This window comes from Monodon monoceros, unplaced genomic scaffold (genome assembly GCF_005190385.1).
Source record: "Monodon monoceros isolate NGI ecotype Baffin Bay Population unplaced genomic scaffold, NGI_Narwhal_1 Super_Scaffold_18, whole genome shotgun sequence".
In the NCBI taxonomy this organism is placed as follows: domain Eukaryota; kingdom Metazoa; phylum Chordata; class Mammalia; order Artiodactyla; family Monodontidae; genus Monodon; species Monodon monoceros.
The window spans coordinates 54141542-54162937 of NW_021703774.1; the positions used below are offsets into that span (position 1 = coordinate 54141542).

The 21396-nt window shown below is 37.6% G+C and overlaps 1 protein-coding gene across 3 annotated transcripts in view; it reads right to left on the reverse strand.

Annotated features, from left to right (window-relative positions):
* Positions 1-21396, reverse strand: part of KLHL20 (kelch like family member 20) — a 78586-nt gene that overhangs the window by 36348 nt on the left and 20842 nt on the right. For all 3 annotated transcript variants that reach the window (XM_029229268.1, XM_029229269.1, XM_029229270.1), the window contains 2 exons: positions 1633-1791; positions 788-882 (listed from right to left, as the gene is read on the reverse strand). In XM_029229268.1, the coding sequence (XP_029085101.1) occupies positions 788-882; positions 1633-1791 (254 nt within the window). The remainder of the gene's footprint in view (positions 1-787; positions 883-1632; positions 1792-21396) is intronic.

The following is a 21396-nucleotide window of genomic DNA, read 5'->3' on the forward strand; positions in this document are numbered from 1 at the left end:
TTCCTGATTCTAGAACAAGTTTCTTTAGTCACAAAAGGAGATCCAAAGGTTGGTATAGTTTAAAGAGAGTTCTGACTCACTCTTTCATTTTTATATATGGAACATGCTGGGAAACAATAGTTAAAAACACCGTATGGTTTAAGATTTGAAACTGAACCTTAAAATCTGTCAAGTGGAAAAGTAGTTTATTAAATTTTGTATATAGTACAGAGATAGCCCAATAAAGTAGGTGTTCTGTTTGTTTGTCATGTAAAAGCATTTAGAGTTTCTTTCAGTCAAAAAAACATTATGAAACTGCTTCATCAAGCTCTAGTGGAAATCTTTCCATAGCTACTTTAGGGGTGTAGTAGACCTTTAACTCTGTCCACGATCTCAGAAAGCAAGGCTGATCCTATTCCCTAACTAGGCATATGTGATGGAATGAAAAAGTGCTCCTCATACACTTTTTTGATGGAGTCAAGAGCATTATTTATCTCAAGAAAAGGTATTAGCAGAGAACTGCCTCTTCAAACTCAAGCTTGCATTAAATCTTAGAAATCTACCTCTTTATTGCCACTTCTACACCAATAAATACCACACATAAAAAAACTAATGGAATGGAATACTGTAAGTTCAGTCATCTCTTTTTCCATCTCCTTTTGACCCTAGCCCAGAAGAAAAACCACTTAAATACTGCCTTGATTTCAGCACTAAAAAACACAATATTTAGGAAGCAATATAAATAAGGAAATTAGGAGAGGACAGGAATGTTTGGTTGTTGATTTTTCCCATCCAGGGCCATTCATACCTGCATTCTTCATCACTTTTGATGAGGGGATCAGAGCCTACAGTACCCACCAGAAACTTGGGACTAAGCAAAGGCAAACGAACATGCTGCAGCACCTATGAGATAATAAACACTATTAAAGGCACAAACTCCCATCTGCAAGATATTTAAGAGAATACATAACCCATGCTCCCTACTGTGTTTCCAACTATTTTGAGATCTAATTGGATTAATTAATTGATCTAACTAATAAACAATGAAGATGGAGGGAAGGCATAAATACTAAATTTATTCTAACAAGCAATTCAGTAATTAGAATAATCAGAAAATTGAAAGCACACTAATATCACTTTAGAATGCTACTTTATGCTTTCAGAAGTATGTTGCTATAAGCTCTTCTATAATTAGCTCACATGGCTGTAATTAACAATCTAGAAGAATATCCCATTAAATTGCTAAGGACTATCATCATAATAACAAGAACATTAAATATTTCATTTAGGGACCACTTATGACCCATTTAATTCTTTACTCTTCAAACTGTGGTGGGATTTCCAAGCCATAGGGAAGGGAAGCATGATAATTGCTATCCTTGCTCTCTCTTGTTCATTTTGTATCATTTAAGTTCTGATTTGTGCTATGGCCCAAACCTAGAGTTGATGCAAAACAGAAGAAGGAGCAAAAAGTTCATAATGATAAACGCTTAAAATGCTTCTTAACACTTATCTCCTTGATTATTTGGAAAGAGGTGGTCTTTTTTACAGTCTAATATGAAGGCTAGTGAAGATTGTTTCTTTTCTGCAAGTCAAATACATATTATTTCATCCAGTACAAAACAGCTACTTAAAGAAGCATTTCCATCATACCTGGGGTAACTGAGGACGTCTTTCTTGAATACTGTATTTAACCCAGGCCATCACTGCATTGAACACCTGTTCTTCACTGCGAACATTTAGTTCATCACTAGATATTATATCAATGAGTTGATTGGCTGGAAGCAACATGAACTCTTCACTTTCCATCACCTGTTTGAAGTTCAGTAAGAAAAAAAAAAGAACTCTGATCAGATTTGATTGTTTTAATATTTTTCTTCAGGGTTGTAGGGCAAAACTCTATTCCACAATGGAGCTGAAGTTCAAAATAGTACCAGAGAACAAGAAAAGTTTAAAAAGAAAACAGAGATGGGTGGAGCACAGAGGATTTTTAGGACAATGAAACTATCCTGTATGATACTACAATGGTGGACACATATCATACTACAATGGTGGATACATATCATACTGCAATGGTGGATACATATCATACTACAATGGTGGATACATATCATTATACATGCATTAAAACTCATAGAATGTACACCAAGAGTGAACCCTAATGTAACCTAATGTATTAACTCATAGAATGTACACCAAGAGTGAACCCTAATGTAACCCTAATGTATTATCACCCTTTGGGTGATAATAATATGTCAAGGTAGGTTCATTAGTTGTAACAAATGTACTTCTCTGGTGCAAGATGTTGATATTGGGAGAGGTTATGTGTGTGTGGAGACAGGGTACATGGGAACTGTACTTTCTGCTCAATTTTGCTGGGAACCTAAAACTGCTCTAAAAACACAAAGTTTATTAATTTTTAAAAAGGGAACATAGAATACAGAGGGCACAATTAAAACTTAGGAAAAATAATAATTTTTGATTTAAGCAATTTAAGAAAAATGATACTTTTTTTCCAAAATGAAGTATGAAGATAAAAATTTATATTCAAAATAAACTAAACTAACTATACCAAATTAGAACTCCCAGAAATATAAGAGGCATATAAAAAAAATCAGGAAAAGCTTTCAGAGGAAGGTTAGTTGCTGAAAGGGCAATGTCTGGGGCAGAAACACCCAAGGGGCCAGTTTGAAAAAAGAATGAGCATGTCAGCATTTCTACAAGCAAGAATGAACATAACGATGAGAGCATTAGACCCAGGAAAACCCCTCTGAGGACCAAACCACTCTGATATGTTCATATTCTCATATATATATATGAAACTACAAACACACCAATTATTTATCTGTACCCAAGGCTTTAGGGCATTGTCAGAATGCAGATGAAATGGCAACATTGCTGTGCAGTCCAGCCACTAATCCCAAAATCTTGTAAAGCTTGTCATCGGTATGTAGAGTAAAAGGGACAAGGTGCAATGCAGAGAAGGGAGATGGTCACTGCTATACTCCATGTGGTTTGTTCTCCCCTTCAGAAGAGTATGCTACATGTGATGTCTGTTAGTGTAGGAAGGATATGGTTTAAGAGCTCAAATTCCCACCATGCAACCTCTGATGCAGACGATGTATTCTCTCAGGGCAGGGTTATTTTCATGCTCATCAAAAAGTCAGAATATTTAGCAGGAAACGAGATAAGCCATAACAATTTGAATATGTGATTAAGAATTTTCCCCCAAGTACATTAGAAAAAATGCAAATCTCAAAATAAAAGTTAAGGGCTATAAAGTCATCTGTACTTATAGTAGAAAACACTAATGAGTACTTTGAGTTTTATGGCACAAGTCTTCATATCATCTGAGTGAGAGACTTTCTGGGGTTCAGGAATGAAATAGGAAACCTTTAAATTTTAGGTGAGGTTGCTTAGCCAGGTCACTTAGTTAGAATGCCTGCATTGTACTCTCTGTGGCAGGGTTGTTGGATTTAGCAAATAAGAGTACAGGGCATATTTATACTAAAAACTATTTGTTGTTCATCTGAAACAAATTCAACTGGCCATCCTGTATTTTATCTGACAGCCTTATGTTGGGGGCTATAAAGTCAAGAGCCAGATTTGGGGCCTAGCTCCAAATGAAGTATGCTGGCCTTCACGGCATACAAAATTTTAGCCATAGTTGTATCTTTCTTTCCTCTTATTTTCTTTTTACTCTGATTTCTTTAAGACAAGTGGTATTGTAAATCTTTGTGAAGTACGTTAACATTCTTTTAGGATCTTGTCAGAGTATAAATTTTTTCCCCAATTTAGTGATTATAAAACAAATATATAAATATCAAGGAACACCAAGATGGCAAGAAGACACAAACATCTGTGTGAGAAAATGTTTTTTGGCACTAAGAGCAAAGAGTAAACATAATATTTTTGATGAACAAAGTCTGATTAAAACATCACTTCTCTTTTTTCCATCAACAAGAAAAAGATGTTAATGATCTACCATTAGGGCAAATCTAGCACTGAAGTCTATCCTTGAACCAAACAACCAGGTTAAGAAAATAATGCTTTAAAATACCCACTTTTAAAATAAGAGTTTGCAGGAGATCTAATTTTAAGTCCCACACTATTATGGTAATGTGCTTACTTTTAGTTTCTTCAGATAAATGTAGATAGAATCTGAAGAATGAATAAAGCTGAAAACAATAAGAATGAATAAGGAAAGTATTCTAGAGTTGTAACAGAAATGAATGGTGAATTCAGTGATGTTGAGTTGAAAGAAAAAATTTAAATTTATGAGCAAGCATAACACTGTATGAATTAAGTTATGCCTAATAAAATAGAAGGAAATTAAATATAGATTTAAGTTCGAAAATAACTTAAATGAATCACAAGTTTTCAGCCCCAAATGGTAACTTTCTTTGCATCTACACAGAACCATTCTAGTCCATGATCAAGGGTAAGGTTTCCTCACTGGGATTTCAATATATCAGTTGACTTTGGAGGCAGGGTTAGAACTGCAGGGATTTCTTAATCTGGGGTCCAATGACTTTGGCAAATTATTTTGGAAATCCTAAATGATGGCAAATCTTTATTTTTTGGAGAATGGATTTGATATTTAAAAATAGTGGAATGAAGTTAAGAGTCAAATCTGTTAAAGAAGTTGTGTGAAGGAGTTACTCTGAATGAGAAATTGTGACTATAAAATACTGACTCAATAATTAATTTTAATGAAGTATAAACTCCATTTAGTTATGGTGTATTCCTCTTTTTGTATTTTGTTGGAATCAATTTAATAATATTGTATTAAGGACTTTCTCATCTAAATTCGTGAGAGATATTGATCTGTAGTTTTATTTTAGTGTCTGTGTTTCTGACATCAGGGTGATTTTGACCTTGTTTGGCAACCTCCACCACTTTTTTCTGAAAGATTTGGTATAGGATTAGTATTATTTCTTTCTTAAATGTTCGATAGAATTCACCTTCTGGGACTGGTGTCTTTTTTTGTGGGAAGGTTTTTAAATCATTGGTTTAAAATTTCTTTCACAGATATAGGGTTATTCTGGTTTTCTGTTTAAGTTTTTGTAATTTGTGTTTTTCAAACAATTTGTCAATTTCATGTTGTTGAATTTATTGGCAAAACATTGCTCATGATATTCCCTTATTGTCCTTTTTAATGTCTGAGGGATTTGAAGTGATGTCCTCTCTTTTATTTCTGATACTGGTAATTTGTATCTTCTCTCCGTTTTTTCTTTATCAGTACAGCTAGAGGTTCATCAATATTTTTCAAAGTACCACTGATTTTTGCTTCATCCTTTATACTTTGTTCCTTCTACTTTGGGTTTAATTTGCTCTTCTTTTTTTCTAGTTTACAAAAGTAACCACTGGAACAAAAATACAAACCTTCCTATATACTAAAAGATATTAAAATGAAAAGCAAAGAAGACACTATACAGAGAAATAGAGTAAAAACAACTAAATCAGATACTATTTACAAAAATATAATATAACAGAGTTGAGAACAAACATATCAGTCACAGCAATACATACAAGTGGGTTTTAACTGCCTATTTAAAGAAAAAGATTTTCAAACTGGCTCATAAAGCAAAACCCAATTCAAGAAAAATACCTAAAACATCATGATGCAAAAAGACTAAAAGTAAAGGGATGGGCAAAGATACATCAAGCAACTGAAAACAATAAGAAAACAGGAACAGAAAGCCAGATATCAAACAAAATAGAATTCAGAGAACAAAATAATTGAATCTGACAAAGGAGGACACTTTACAAAGCTAAAAGTTACAATTTATAACTAAGATACAAAAGGATTATATATTCATCAAGCAACATAGTGACAACAAATATAACTACAGATAATGCAAGGGGTAATAGATAGAAACACATTAATAATAAGAGACTAACATATGTGGACAAAAAATAAGAATATAAAAGAGCTAAGAGGGGAGAGTAGCCAAGATGGCAAAGCAGAAAGACCCCGAGCTCACCTCCTCTCATGAGCACACCAAAATCACAACTATCGGCAGAACCACCATCGATGCAAAAGACTGGAACCTACTAGAAAAGATCTTCTACAACTAAAGATATAAAGAAGGAACCACAACAAGACTGACAGGAGGGGCAGACTCGTGATATAATCAAATCCCATAGCCCAGGGAATTCCCTGGTGGTCCAGTGGTTAGGACTCTGCACTTTCACTGCCGAGGGCCCGGGTCCAATCCCTTGTTGGGGAACTAAGATCCCACAAGGCGTGCAGTGCAGAAAAAAAAAAAGAAAAAAAAATCCCATAGCTCTAGGAGGGCAACCAACAAACTGGAGAATCATCATATTGCAGAGGTTCTCCCAAAGGAGTGAGAGTTCTGAGCTCCATGTCAGACTCCCTAGGCCAGGAGTAAGGCACTGGGAAGAAGAACCCCCAGAGCATTTGGTTTTGAAGGCCAGCGGGGCTTAATTGCAGGAGCCCCACAGGACTGGGGGAAATAGAGACTTCACTCTTAAAGCGTGCACACAAAAATCGCACGTGCACTGGGACCCAGGGAAAAAGCAGTAATTTGATAGGAGCCTCTGCCAGACGTACCTGCTGGTCTTGGAGAGTCTCCTAGAGAGGTGGGGGGGGGGTGACAGTGGCTCACCCTGGGGACATAGACACTGGTGGCAGACCTACTGGGGAACATTCAAATGTGTGAACAATGCTACTGGCAGTTGCTATCTCGGCTCATTAGCAACAAGACCTGGCCCCACCCAATAGCCTGTAGGTGCCAGTGCTGGGATGCCTTGGGCCAAACAACTAAGTGGGCAGGGACACAGCCCTATCCATCAGCTGCCTAAAGACTTCCTGAGCCCATGGCTCTCTCTAAACACGCCCCTAGACACAGCTCTGCCCACCAGAGGGCCAAGGCCCAGCTCCACCCACCACTGGGCAGGCACCAGCCCTTCCCACCAACAAGACTGCACTAGCCTCTAGACCAGCCTCACCCATCAGGAGGCAGACACCAGAAGCAAGAAAACTATGATCCTGTAGATCGAGTACACCAACAGCAGGCCAGACCATACCCTGGAATCAGCTGGGACCTGGCCCTGCCCACTAGCAGGCCAATGCAAGGTTTGGGACACTGTGGACCCATACCCAACTGTGTCAGGAAATGCCCCCATATTCCCCAATAATCTGAAATGAGCTCAGGGATCCCTGGGCCCTACAGCAGACTCCAAGAGCCAGCTCTGTCTTCTGGTAGTCTGGCACTAGCCCCAGAATCTGGCTTTACCCACCACTGGGTGGGCAATGGCCCCAGGGTCTTTGGGACCCTGACTCCACCCACCAGTGAACCATAACCCTGGGGCCCCCTAGGTTCTGCAATCATCTGCCTTGGGACCATGCCCTACTAAACAGCAGCCAGCAGCATCAACACAAGGCAGAGCTTGGCAACCAACTGGACTAGGGGCCAACCAAGCCTAACAGTCCACACACACAGTCAGCCCTTCACAACAGAAGGACCCACACAGCCCTCTTACAGGGAACCCCTAGAGCATACAGCTTGGGTGACAAGAGGGGAGTGTACTGCTGGGATGCAAAGGACGTCTCCTAGAGTAGGGCACTTCTTCAAGGTTGAGAAATGTAACTAACACACCACATACATAAAAATAAAATACCAACTTAGACAAAATGAGGTGGCAGAAGAATATATTGCAGATGGAAGAACAAGATAAAACCCCAGAAGAACTAAGTGAAGTGGGGAAAAGCAATCTACCTGAGAAAGAGTTCAGAGTAATGATCATAAAGATCAAAGAACGCAGGAGAAGAATGGATGCACAGAATGAGAAGTCAGAAGTTTTTTTAAAAAAAACAAAAGACAACTTTACTTATGAGACTTCCCTGGTGCTCCAGTGGTTAAGATTGAAAATATAAAGAAAAATATAAAGAAGAACAAAACAGAGATGAAGAATACAATAAATGAAATGAAAAACACTCTAGAAGGAATCAGTAGCAGACTAAATGATACAAAGGAACGGATCAGTGAGCTGGAAGATAGAGTAGTGGAAATCACTGCTGTTGAACAGAAAAAAGAACAAAGAATGAAAAGAAATGAGGACAATTTAAGAGATCTCTGGAACAACATCAAGTGCAATAATATTTGCATTATAGAGGTCCCTGAAGAAGGAGAGAGAAAGAAAGGGCCTGAGAATATATTTGAAGACATGCTAGCTGAAAACTTCCCTAACCTGGGAAAGGAAACCATCACCCAAATTCAGTAAGCTCAGAGAGTCCCACACAGGATAAACCCAAAGAGGAACACACCAAGATACACTGTAATCAAAGTGACGAAAATTAAAGATAAAGAGAGAATATTAAAAGCAACAAGGGAAAAGCAACAAATAACATACGAGGGAACTCCCATAAGGCTATCAGCTGATTTTTCGGCAGAAACTCTGCTGGCCAGAAGGGAGTGGTACAATATATTTAAAGTGATGAAAAGGAAAAACCTACAACCAAGAATACTCCACCAGCAAGGCTTTCATTCAGATTTGATGGAGAAATCAAAAGCTTTAAAGACAAGCAAAATCTAAGAGTTCAGCACCACCAAATTAGCTTTATGACAAATGTTGACACATTATTGACCGGGGGATTTTTGCAGAAACTAACACCTGTGGCCAGTGATTTGCTATATAAGTGAATATTGAAACACCTGCATTTGAGTAAATATCAACTTTTTTTGCACTTAATGTATTTATTTGAAACTTTGTACATATCTTACTAAAGCATTCTAATATTTCATTAGAGTGTGATGGGCAATATAGCAGGAACCTCTGTGCAGGGGAAAAGAACATCTCTTACAAATATACTGTGTTTCACTGTGCTTTCCCCTGGAAGAGCAGACTTACGCTTTCTGGCGGCATTTTTATTTATTTTTTAGTCCTGTTGGTATTATTATCTCTAGAATATGTTCTTTTATTTTACCTGATAGTTGACAAGGTGACAAATTTCTTTTAGAAATGCCACAAGAAGGACCAGTTGTGGGACTACTACTACATTCATCAGAATGCTCAGTTACCCATTCTCTAGCTACTGCTGACAAAAATTGCTTGTAAGTCATTTTATTCTGTGCATTAAGGCTACAATAAACTTTAAACACATTGAATAAACTGTAATTACTCAAATAGAAACCCACTTTCTTATACCGTTTTCGAGTTTTCCAGAGGATACTGAAGTTTGCCAGATATAGATCAGATCAATCAACTCCTTTCATATATTTATTATACTCTAGTATACAAGTGGGCTTAGTTATCTGATGGCCAGTCCTCCTGTCTTCCTTTCCTGTAGATGCTGTGGAGTCGTCATGAATAGCTGTCACCATGCGGACTAGCCTCTTGTCTTTCCATGTAAGAAGAATCACTTCTCCCTTCCATAAGAATGTCATTTCTCCCCTCTGTAGACTTTTTAAAATTTCTCCTTTAATTGGTTTGGTAGACCATGATTCTCTCTTATAGTCCCACAAACTCTGGTTTTATTTTTCAACAATATTTCAGATGTGGACACACTGTTGTAATAATTGTCTTGGTAAATATGGTGCCATGAACCAAGATAAAGTTGTATGACTGATAATTTTGTTTCTTGCAGTTTCTTTCCTTCACCTGTTTAAATTTCAAGTTTGCATGTATACCCAGTTTCACTTTAGCTAACCATCCTGAGCAAAACTCCATATTTTGTAAGTTTTCTGGAATTATACGTTTTGAATCTGAGTCGTCCTCTCCACTTTATCATTGCCTCATCAAGTGATAGCTCTTGTTTGGGTATAAAGATCGACTGAAATTTTGGTAGAAAATAATCCAAGAGAGGTTTAAGTTTTGAAATTCTGTCTGCAGGAAGTGGAGTTTCTGATTTATCATTAAAGTGAAGAAATGTCATCATTTGTTCGAACCTTCTTCTCATGATAATCTTTGGAAAGATATGTACTTCACGTAAGGGATCAGTCGATCAATATTCTTTCCAGTGTGACTTTCTTATTTGTCCCATCAAAATTAATAATCCAAGAATCTTCTTCATGTCACTATTGATTACATCAGTCCATTTTAAAGCCTTCTCATACTTTTTATATGATTTTTCATTCTGTTGGTGATACAAGTTTGAGAAGTGACCAACTCGAAAAAGTCATTACCAAAAATTAGTTCTGTTATTTCACTAACACTTTGCGGGATATTACATTCAACAGTTACACCTGACACACCTGTAAAGTCTTCTAATTTTCATGAAATGTTGTCTTCAATACACTCGTCTGTAGAAGCAAAGGAGCATTTTCCAGAACCATGAGTTTTATTTTCACTTTCTGTATCAGAATCAATCACTAAGGTTTTTTTTTGTCTTTTTGTTGGTCTAATATTCACATCGTCTGAATCAGAACTATATTCTGAGGAACTATCATCTTCTAACACACTAGGATATATGTCATTTGGACAGTCGGAGAAAGTATCTGCATAAAATTCACTGAAAAATTCTTCTTCATTCAAATTTTGTGATGAGTCATTTAAAAAATTTTTATGGTAATGAACTTGCGTTTATAACATACACCAGGTTGGAACAAAAACCTAACGAAGCAAAATGTGAATAAAAACAATCATAAGTTGTAAAATGAACCCTTGATCAATTTTAAGCTCTAACAACTTCGCATGGTGATGTTAATTATATCACTCTCTAAAAACATATTGATACGCCTCTGGTCAATAATGTTCAGGTAATGAAAGATGCATTAATAGGTCTCCAGTCAATAAATTGTTAAAGGAACTTCATTAGGTGAAAAAGAAAAGGCCACAAATAGAAACAAGAAAATTATGAAATGAAAAAGCTCACCGGTAAAGGCAAACATACAGTAAAGGTAGGAAATCATCCACACACAAAGCAAGTAGGGAGGTTAAAAGACAAAAGTAGGGACTTCCCTGATGGCTCAATGGTTAAGAATCCGCCTGCCAACGCAGCGGACACAGGTTCAACCCCCGCTCTGGGAAGATCCCACGTGCCATGGATCAACTAAGCCTGTGTACCACAACTACTGAGCCTGCACTCTAGAGCCCATGAACCGATGCGCCACAACTATTGAAGCCCACGCACCCTAGAGCCCGTGCACTCCAACAAGAGAAGCCACCACAACAAGAAGCCTGCACACCTCAACAAAGAGTAGTCCCTGCTGGCTGCAACTAGAGAAAGCCTGCACGCAGCAACAAAGACCCAATGCAGCCAAAAATAAATAAATACATTTATTTTTAAAAAAAGACCAAAGCAGTAAAATCATCTGTATCCACAATATGCAGTTAAGGGATACACAAAACAATTAGATGTAAAATATGACATCAAAAATAGTAACTATGAGGGGAGGATAGTACAAATTCAGGGTATTTAGAATATATCTGAAATTAAGAGATCAGCAAGTTAAAACAACCATGTTTATATATAGACTGCTATACAAAAACCTCATGGTAACTGCAAACCAAAATTCTATAATAGATATACACACGAAAAAGAAAAAGGAATCCACAACAGAAGAGAACAAAAGAATAAGAAAGGGGAAAAAAAGACCTACAAAAACAAATCCAAAACAATTAACAAAATGGCAATCGCAACATACACACCGATAATAATCTTAAGTGTAAATGGGCTAAAGGCTCAACCAAAAGACATAGACTGGCTGAATGGATACAAAAACAAGACCTGCATATGTGCTGCCTACAAGAGACTCACTTCAGATCTAGAGACACATACAGAATCAAAGTGAGGGGATGGAAAAATATATTCCATGCAACTGGAAATAAAAGAAAGATGGAGTAGCAATACTTATATCAGACAAAACAGACTTTAAAATAAAGACTGTTACAAGAGACAAAGACAGACACTATATAATGATCAAAGGATCAATCCAAGAAGATATAACAATTGTAAATATATATACACCCAAATATATATGTCGAATATTAACAGACATAAAAGGAGAAATCAACAGTAATACAATAATAGTAGGGGACTTTAACACCCCACTTAAAACAATGGGCAGATGATCCAGATAGAAAATCAACAAAGAAACATAGGCATTAAATAACACATTAGACCAAATGGCTTTCACTGATATATACAGAGCATTCTATCTGAAAGCAGCAAAAAACACATTCTTTTCAAGTGCACATGGAACATTCTCCAGGGTAGATCACATGCTAGGCCACAAAACAAGCTTCAGTAAATTTAAGAAAAGTGAAATCATGTCATGCATCTTTTGTGACCACAACACTATGAGACTAGAAATCAATTACAAGAAAAAAAGCTGCAAAAAACACAAACACATGGAGGCTAAACAATATGCTACTAAACAACCAATGGATCACTGAAGAAATAAATCATAGAGGAAATTAAAATATACCTAGAGAGAAATGAAAACAGAAAGATCCAAAACCTATGGGACGCAGCATAAACAGTTCTAAGAGAGAAATTTACAGCGATACAAGCTTACCTCAGGAAACAAGAAAAATCTCAAAAAAGCAACCTAACCTCACACCTAAAGGAACTAGAGAAAGAAGAACAAACAAAACCCAAAGTTAGTGTAAGGAAAGAAATCATAAATCAGAGCACAAATAAATGAATTAGAGAGTTAAAAAAAAAAAGAAAATAACAATGAAACTAAAATCTGGTTCTTTGAAAAGATAAACAAAACTGATAAACCTTTAGCCAGACTCATCAAGAAAAAAAGGGAGGGGAGATCAACATGGTGGAATAGAAGGACATGCAGCTCATCTCTTCCCACAAATTAATCAAAATACATTACATGTGAACAGTTATTACAGAATACCTACCGAACACTAGCAGAAGATCTCATACAACCAAAGCTGCAAGAAAAGATCAACATGTAACCAGGCAGGAGGAAAGGAAAATAAATAAAGGGAATTGAGATGGGACCTGTGCCCCTGGGAGGAAGCTGTGAAAGGGGAAAGGTTCGCTCACCCTGGAACCTCCTTTACCTACTGGGAGATCAGCTGGGACAGAAAGGAAGCTTCAGAGGCTCAGAGGAGAGTGCAGCGGCTGGCTTGTGGCAGGTAGGCTAGAGAGAGACCAGCACAGAGAGTCCTGGACACCGTGGTGTACTTCTCAGCCCAAGACACACTCCTGCTGGTGTGTACAGTGGCTGGGTGCTGCAACTTGGGCTTCAACAGAAAGATCTGAGAAAAGGACTTGGTTTGGCTGTGTGGAGACAGCCTGAAGGTCATGTAGTGTGGTGTGGGCCACAACTTGGGGTGTGGGCAGGACAGAGCCCGGGTCTGTCACAGGAGCTCCATTATCAACTTGCACACAAAGGGAGGGGCATTGCCTCATCATAGCATCCTCATTCTCAGTGTGCTCATGACGGACACAACTCTGCTGCTATAAGCAAGCATTGGTGGGTTGCCCACACACAGGCGGGGCTCAAATCTGATCCAGTTGCTGGCAGGGGCGTGACTCTGGTGAATTTATGCAGCTGGCAGTTTTGTGAGCGAAGTGCCTGTGGGACATGCAAGTGGATTACTGTTGCTCCCTCGTCTGGGGCAGGTCAGGCATTAGAAGCAGTGGACTTTGTGGGTGTGCACATGCGGAGGCAGGGCTGGGATATGGGCTGATTCCCAGCACTCCCAGACGGGTCAAGGTGTGCAACTACGGCAGGTCTGGGTGTTGCAATTTCAGCGGATTTGCACTGGTGGCTTTGTGAACACAGTGCCTGAGGGACTTGATTGCCCATGTTCCCACAACTAAGGTGGGGCTGAGGGCAGTGCCAACAACACTGTACTTTGTGAATGTGCACAAGGGGTGACAGGCAATGTCAAAGAGTAAATGTCTTGGTGAACAGCTCCTGCAGAGGAATACTCATTAGCTCCTTTCCCAGTGACAGTGCTCCAGTCCAGCTTATCTCACACCACAGCTTAGAACCGATTCTAGGGGCTTCTACTCCAACAATTGGGGAGCCAACCCTGCCGCCAACAGGGATGTGACATCCAGCGCAGGCTCTGGTCACCACAACACCAATCACACCCCCAATCAAGGGCATAACAACCAGCACTCCCTGAGGAAAGACATGGTAGGCATCCATATCAAAAACAGCCCTCACATCAAAAATATTAGATTCATGCAGGCTACACAGGGATGTTCCCTGTGTACAAAAACAGCTTTTCAAGACCACAGTAGATAACTGTTTCTCCTAAATTCATAGAGAAATATAAGTAAAATGAAGAGGTAGGAACTACTCCCAATTAAAAAAGAACAAGAGAAAATGCCCAAAAGAACAATGAAACAGATCTCTCCAGTCTACTAGACTCTGAGTTCAAAAAGGAGGTAATAAAAATGCAGAAGGAATTAAGAAAGGCTATTGATAGAAATGAAGATCACTGTAACAAGAAACTTTGAAGAGGAGCCAATCAAAATTAGACAACTTAAATGCTGAGATGAAAATTGAGCTAAAGGCAATAAGAAATAGCAAACTAAATAATACAGAAGAAAGAATGAATGATCTGGAAGACAGAATAATGGAAATCACTGAATAAGAATAGCAGACAGAAAGACAAATGAAAAAAAAATGAAAACAACATACGAGACCTATGGGATAATACAAAGTATGCCAACTAGGCATAACAGGGATCCCAGAAGGAGAAGAAAGAGAAAAGGGGATAAAAAAATCTCTCTGGAGAAATTATGGCTGAAAGCTTCCCAAACCTAAAGAAAGAAATAGATATCCAGGTACAGGAAGCACAGAGGGTCCCAAACAAGAGGAACCCAAATAGACCTACACCAAGACATATTATAACTAAAATGGCAAAAGTTACAGATATAGAAAAACAAAAAGTCAGTTACAAGGGAATCCCCATAAGGCTATCAGCTGAATTCTCTACAGAAATGCTGCATGGTGGAAGGGAGCGGCAAGATATATTCTAAGTCATGAAAGGGAAAAACGTTCGACCTAGGAAAATCTACCCAGAAAGATTATCATTTAGAATAGAAGGAGAGATAAAGAATTTCTCAGACAAGCAAAAACTAAAAGGATACAGCAATACTAAACCTTTCCTAAAAGACATATTGAAAGGTCTTCTCCAAATAGAAAAGAAAAAAGAATCTATAGGAAAGAAAAAATCACAATAGGAAAAGCAAATATATAAAAGGATTGTAGATCACTTACCAGTACAGAGGTTTTTTTAAAAAAATCAAAATATTTTGTGAAAGCAATTACAATTACAATAAACAGCAAAAGGATAAACATGAAGATGTAAAATAGGACATCAAAATGATAAAATGTAGGGGAGGGAAGTAAGAAAATGTAGATTTTTTTTTAGACTGTGTTTGAGATTATGTGATTATCAGTCTAAAGCAAGTAGATCTAGTAATGGGTTAGCATACTTGAAAAGCAGGGTAACCACAAATCAAAAACATACAATAGATTCCAAAAAAGGAAAAAGAAGAGAACTCAAGCATAATAGAAAAGAAAACCATCACACATAAAAGGAAAAGAAAAAGAAAAAGAAAGGAATAGAGAAGAAATACAAAATCAACTAGAAAATAAGCTTTAAAAGGGCAATAAATACATATATATCAGTAATTACCCCAAATGTCATGGACTAAATGCTCCAATCAAAAGAGTGGCAGATTGGATAATAACATGAGAGCCTACAATATGCTGCCTATAAGAGACTCACTTTAGGGTGAAGGACACACACATGGAAAAAAATACTTCAGGCAAATGGAAATGACAAGAAAGCAGGGGTAGCAATACTCATATCAGACAAAATAGACTTTAAAACAAAGGCCATAAAGAAAGATAAAGAAGAACATCATATAATGATAAAAGGATCAATACAAGAAGAAGACGTTATACTCGTTAATATACATGTCCCCAATATATGAGCACCTAAATACATAAAACAAATACTAACAGACATAAAGGGAGAAAATGATGGGAATACAAAAGTAGGAGACTTTAACATCTCACTGACATCAATGGACAGATCTTCCAGACAGAAAATCAATAAGGCAGTGGAGACCCTACATGACACAATAGAACAGTTAGATTTAATTAATATCTTCAAGACATTACATCCAAAAAAACCCAGAATACACATTGTTTTCAAGCACACATGGGACATTCTCTAGGAAAGACCACATACTAGGAAACAAAACAACTCTTTTTTTTTTTTTTTTTGGTACGGGGGTCTCTCACTGTTGTGGCCTCACCCGTCGTGGAGCACAGGCTCCGGATGCAGAGGCTCAACGGCCATGGCTCACGGGCCCAGGCGCTCCGCGGCATGTGGGATCTTCCCGGACCGGGGCACGAACCCTTGTTCCCTCTACTGGCAGGCGGACTCTCAACCACTGCGCCACCAGGGAAGCCCCAAAACAACTCTTAACACATTTAAGAGTATAGAAATTATTTCAAGGCTCTTTTCTGACCACACAGTATGAAGCTAGAAATCAACCACAGAATGAGAAATGAAAAAAAAAAGATTATATGGAGACGAAAATACATGCTACTAAAAAACCAATGAGTCAACAATGAAATAAAAAAGGAAATTAAAAAATATCTTGACACAAATGACAATGAAAACACAACCATACAAAATATATGGAGGCAGCAAAAGCAGTCCTAAGAGGGAAGTTCATAGCAATACAGGCCTTCCTCAAAAATAAGAAAAATCTCAAATAAAAAACCTAACCTACCACCTAAAAGAATTAGAAAAGAAGAACAAGCAAAACCTAAAGTCAGCTGAAGGAAGGAAACAATAAAGACCAGAGAGGAAATAAATAAAAGAGAGATTTAAAAAAACCAGCAGAAAAAACGAATAAAACTAAGAGCTGGTTTTTTGAAAGGATAAACAAAATCAATAAACCTCTGGCCAGGCTCACCAAGAAGAAAAGAGAGAGGTCCTAAATGAACAAAATACGAAATGAAAGGGAAAAATAACAACTGACGTTGCAAAAATACAAAAAATCATAAGAAAAAATATGAACAATTACATGCCAACAAGTTGGACAACCTAGAGGAAATGGACAAGTTTCTAGAAACGTACAGCCCATCAAAACTGAATCAAAAAGAAATAGATGCAGCTTCCCTGGTAGTGCAGTGGTTAAGAATCAGCCTGCCAATGCAGGGGACATGGGTTCGAGCCCTGGTCTGGAAAGATCCCACATGCCGCGGAGCAACTAAGCCCGTGCACCACAACTACTGAGCCTGCGCTCTAGAGCCCACAAGCCACAACTACTGAGCCCATGTGCCACAACTACTGAAGCCCGCGCGCCTAGAGCTCGTGCTCTGCAACAAAAGAAGCCACTGCAATGAGAAGCCCGTGTGCAGCAACAAAGACCCAATGCAGCCAAAAAGAAATTAATTAATTTAAAAAAAAGAAGAAATAGATGACTTGAACAGACCAATCACTGGAATTTAAATAGAATCTGTAACTTAAAAACAAAACAAAAGGGAAAAAAAAGCCCCAAACCAAAAATTCCCTGCAGACAAAAGTCCAGGACTGGATGGCTTCTCTGGGGAATTCTACCAAACATAAAAAGAACTTATAACAATCCTTCTTAAACTCTTCCAGAAGATTAAGGGGGACAGAACACTCCCAAAGTCATTCTATGAAACTGTCATCACCTTGATACCAAAACTAGACAAAGACACTACCAAAAAAGAAAATTACAGGCCAATATCTTTGACGAATATAGATGCCAAAATCTTCAACAAAACATTAGCAAACCAAATCCAGCAACACATAAAAAGGGTCATATATCATGATGCAGTTAGATTCATCCCAGGGTCATAAGAGTGGTTCAGCAAATCAATCAATGTGATACACCAGATCAACAAAAGATGAAAACCACATGATCATCTCAGTAGATGCAGAAAAACTATTTGACAAAATTCAACGCCCATTCTTGATAAAAACTCTCACCAAAGTGAGTGCAGAGGGAACATATCTCAGCATAATAAAAGCTATTTATGAAAAACTCACAGCCAACATAATTCTCAACACTGAAAAGCTGAAAGCCTTCCTGCTAAAATCTGGAACAAGATAAGGATGCCCACTCTTGCCACTTTTATTCAACATAGTATTGGAAGTCCTAGCCACAGCAACCAGACAAGAAAAAGAAATAAAAGGTATCCAAATCAGAAGAGGTAAAATTGTCATTATATGCAGATGACATGATACTATATATACAAAAACCTAAAGACTCCACACAAAAACTACTAGAACTGATAAACGAATTCAGCAAGGTAGCAGGATACAGGATTAACATACAGAAATCTTGCATTTCTTTACACTAACAATGAAATATCAGAAAAAAAAGTTTAAAAAAATCCCTTTGAAAATAACATCAAAAAAATAATAAAATATTTAGAAATAAACCTGACCAACGAGGTGAAAGACTTACATGCTGAGAAGTATAAAACATTAATAAAGGAAACTGAAGACGATTCAAAGAAATGGAAAGATATCCCATGCTCTTGGAAGAATTAATATTGTTAAAATGGCCATACTACCCAATGGAAGCTACAGATTTAATGTGATCCCTATCAAAATACCAATGGCATTTTCCACAAAACTAGAAAAAATAATCATAAAACATATAAATATAAGGAACTACAGAGGATCTAGAACTGCCAAAGCAATCCTGAGGAAAAGAGCAAAGTTGGAGGCATAACCCTCCCAGATTTCAGAAAAACTATATTGGTATATATACCAATATACCAAAACTATATATACCAATATATATAACAGTATACCAAAACTATATTGGTATTGGCACAAAAACAGACATATGGATCAATGGAACAGAACAGAGGGTCTAGAAATAAACCCGCACAGCTATGGTCAATTAATCTTCGACAAAGGAGGCAAAAATATACAATGGGAAAAAGACAGTCTCTTCAGCAAGTGGTGTTGGAAAAGTTGGACACCCACAAATAAATCAGTGAAGTTAGAACACACCCTCACACCATACACAAAAATAAATTCAAAATGGCTTAAAGACTTAAACGTAAGACATGACACCATAAAACTCCTAGAAGAGATTACAGGCAAAACATTCTCTGATATAAATCGTACAAATATTTTTTTAGGTCAGTCTCCCAAGGCAATAGAAATAAAAACAAAAATAAACAAATTGACCTAATCAAACTTCCAAGCTTTTGCACAGCAAAGGAGACCATAAACAAAACAGAAAGACAACCTACAGAATGGGAGAAAATATTTGCAAATGATGCAACTGGCAAGGGCTTAATTTCCAAAATATACAAACGGCTCATACAGGTCAATATCAAAAAAACAAACAACCCGATCAAAAAGTAGGCAGGGCTTCCCTGGTGGCGCAGTGGTTGAGAGTCCACCTGCTGATGCAGGGGACACGGGTTCATGCCCCGGTCCGGGAAGATCCCACATGCCGCAGAGCGGCTGGGTCCTGAGCCATGGCCGCTGAGCCTGCGCGTCTGGAGCCTGTGCTCTGCAACGGGAGAGGCCACAGCAGTGAGAGGCCCGTGTACCACAAAAAATAAAAAAATAAAAAAGTCGGCATTAGACCGAAATAAATATTTCTCCAACAAAGACATACAGATGGCCAACAGGCACATGAAAAGATATCCACACTGCTAATGAGAAATGCAAACCAAAACTACAATGAGGTATCATAACAATGGTCAGAATGGCCATCATTAAAAGGTCTACAAATAATAAATGCTGGAGAGGATGTGGAGAAAAGGGAACCCTCCTACATTGTTGGTGGGAATGTAAACTGATGCAGCCACTATGGAGAGTATGGAGGTTCCTTAATAAACTAAAAACAGAGTTACCATACGATCCAGCAATCCTACTCCTGGGCATATATTCAGAAAAGACAGAAACTCTAATTCAAAAAGACACATGCACCCCTATGTTCAGAGCTGCACTATTTACAATAGCCAAGACATGGAAGCAACCTAAGTGTCCATCAACAGATGAATGGATAAAGAAGATATGGTGTATATATATAATATGTATGTATACCCTATATTATATATATTCCATTATATATAATGGAATATTACTCAGCCATAAAAACGAACGAAATAATGCCATTTGCAGTAACATGGGTGCATCTAGAGATTATCATACTAAGTGAAGTAAGCCAGACAAAGACAAATATTATATGATACCACTTATATGTGGAATCTAAAAAAATGATACAAATGAACTTATTTACAAAACAGAAACAGACTCACAGACATAGGAAACAAATGTATGGTTACCAAAGTGGAAAGGATGGGGAAGGGATAAATTAGGAGTTTGGGATTAACAGATATACCCTACTATATATAAACTAGATAAACAACAAGGTGCTATGGTATAGCACAGGGAACTATATTCAGTATCTTGTAATAACCAAAATGAAAGAGAATCTCATAAAGAACTGAATATGTAGATATATAAAATTGATATATATATATAGACTGAATCACTTTGCTGTACACCAGAAACTAATACAACATTGTTAATCAACTACACTTCAATTAAAAAAGAGAGAGAGAGAAAAAAAGGGAGAGGGCCCAAGTCAATAAAATCAGAAATGAAAAAGGAGAAGTTACAGCTGACACCACAGAAATACAAAGGATCATGGAGACTACTATGAACGACTCTATGCCAATAAAATGCACAACCTAGATGAAATGGACAAATTCTTAGTAAGGTACAATCTCCCAAGACTGAACCAGGAAGAAACAGAAATTGAAACAGTACTGAAATTGAATCAGTAATTTTAAAACTCCCAACAAACAAAAGTCCAGGACCAAAGAGCTTCACAGGTGAATTCTACCAAACATTTAGAGATGACTTAACACCTATCCTATTCCAAAAAATTGCAGAGGAAAGAACACTTCTAAACTCTTCTGTGAAGCCATCATACCTGATGGCTGATGCCTGACACCAAAACCAGACAAAGATATCACACACAAAAAGAAAATTACAGGCCAATATCACTGATGAACACAGATGCAAAAATCCTCAACAAAATAATACTAGCGAACTGAATCCAACAGTACATTAAAAGGATCATACACCACGATCAAGTGAGATTTATCCTAGGGATGCAAGGATTTTTAAATATCTGCAAATTAACGTGATACACCATGTTAACAAACTGAAGAATAAAAACCATACGATCATCTCAAAAGATGCAGAAAAAGCTTTTGATAAAATTCAACATCGATTTATGATAAAATAAAAACTCTCCAGAAAGTGGGCATAGAGGGAACATACGTCAGTATAGTAAAGGCTACATACATGAGAAACCCACAGCTAACAACACCCTCAATGGTGAAAAGCTCAAAGCGTTTCCTCTAAAATCAGGAACAAGACAAGGATGCCCTCTCTCACCACTTTTTTTTTTAATTTATTTTTTTTGGCTGC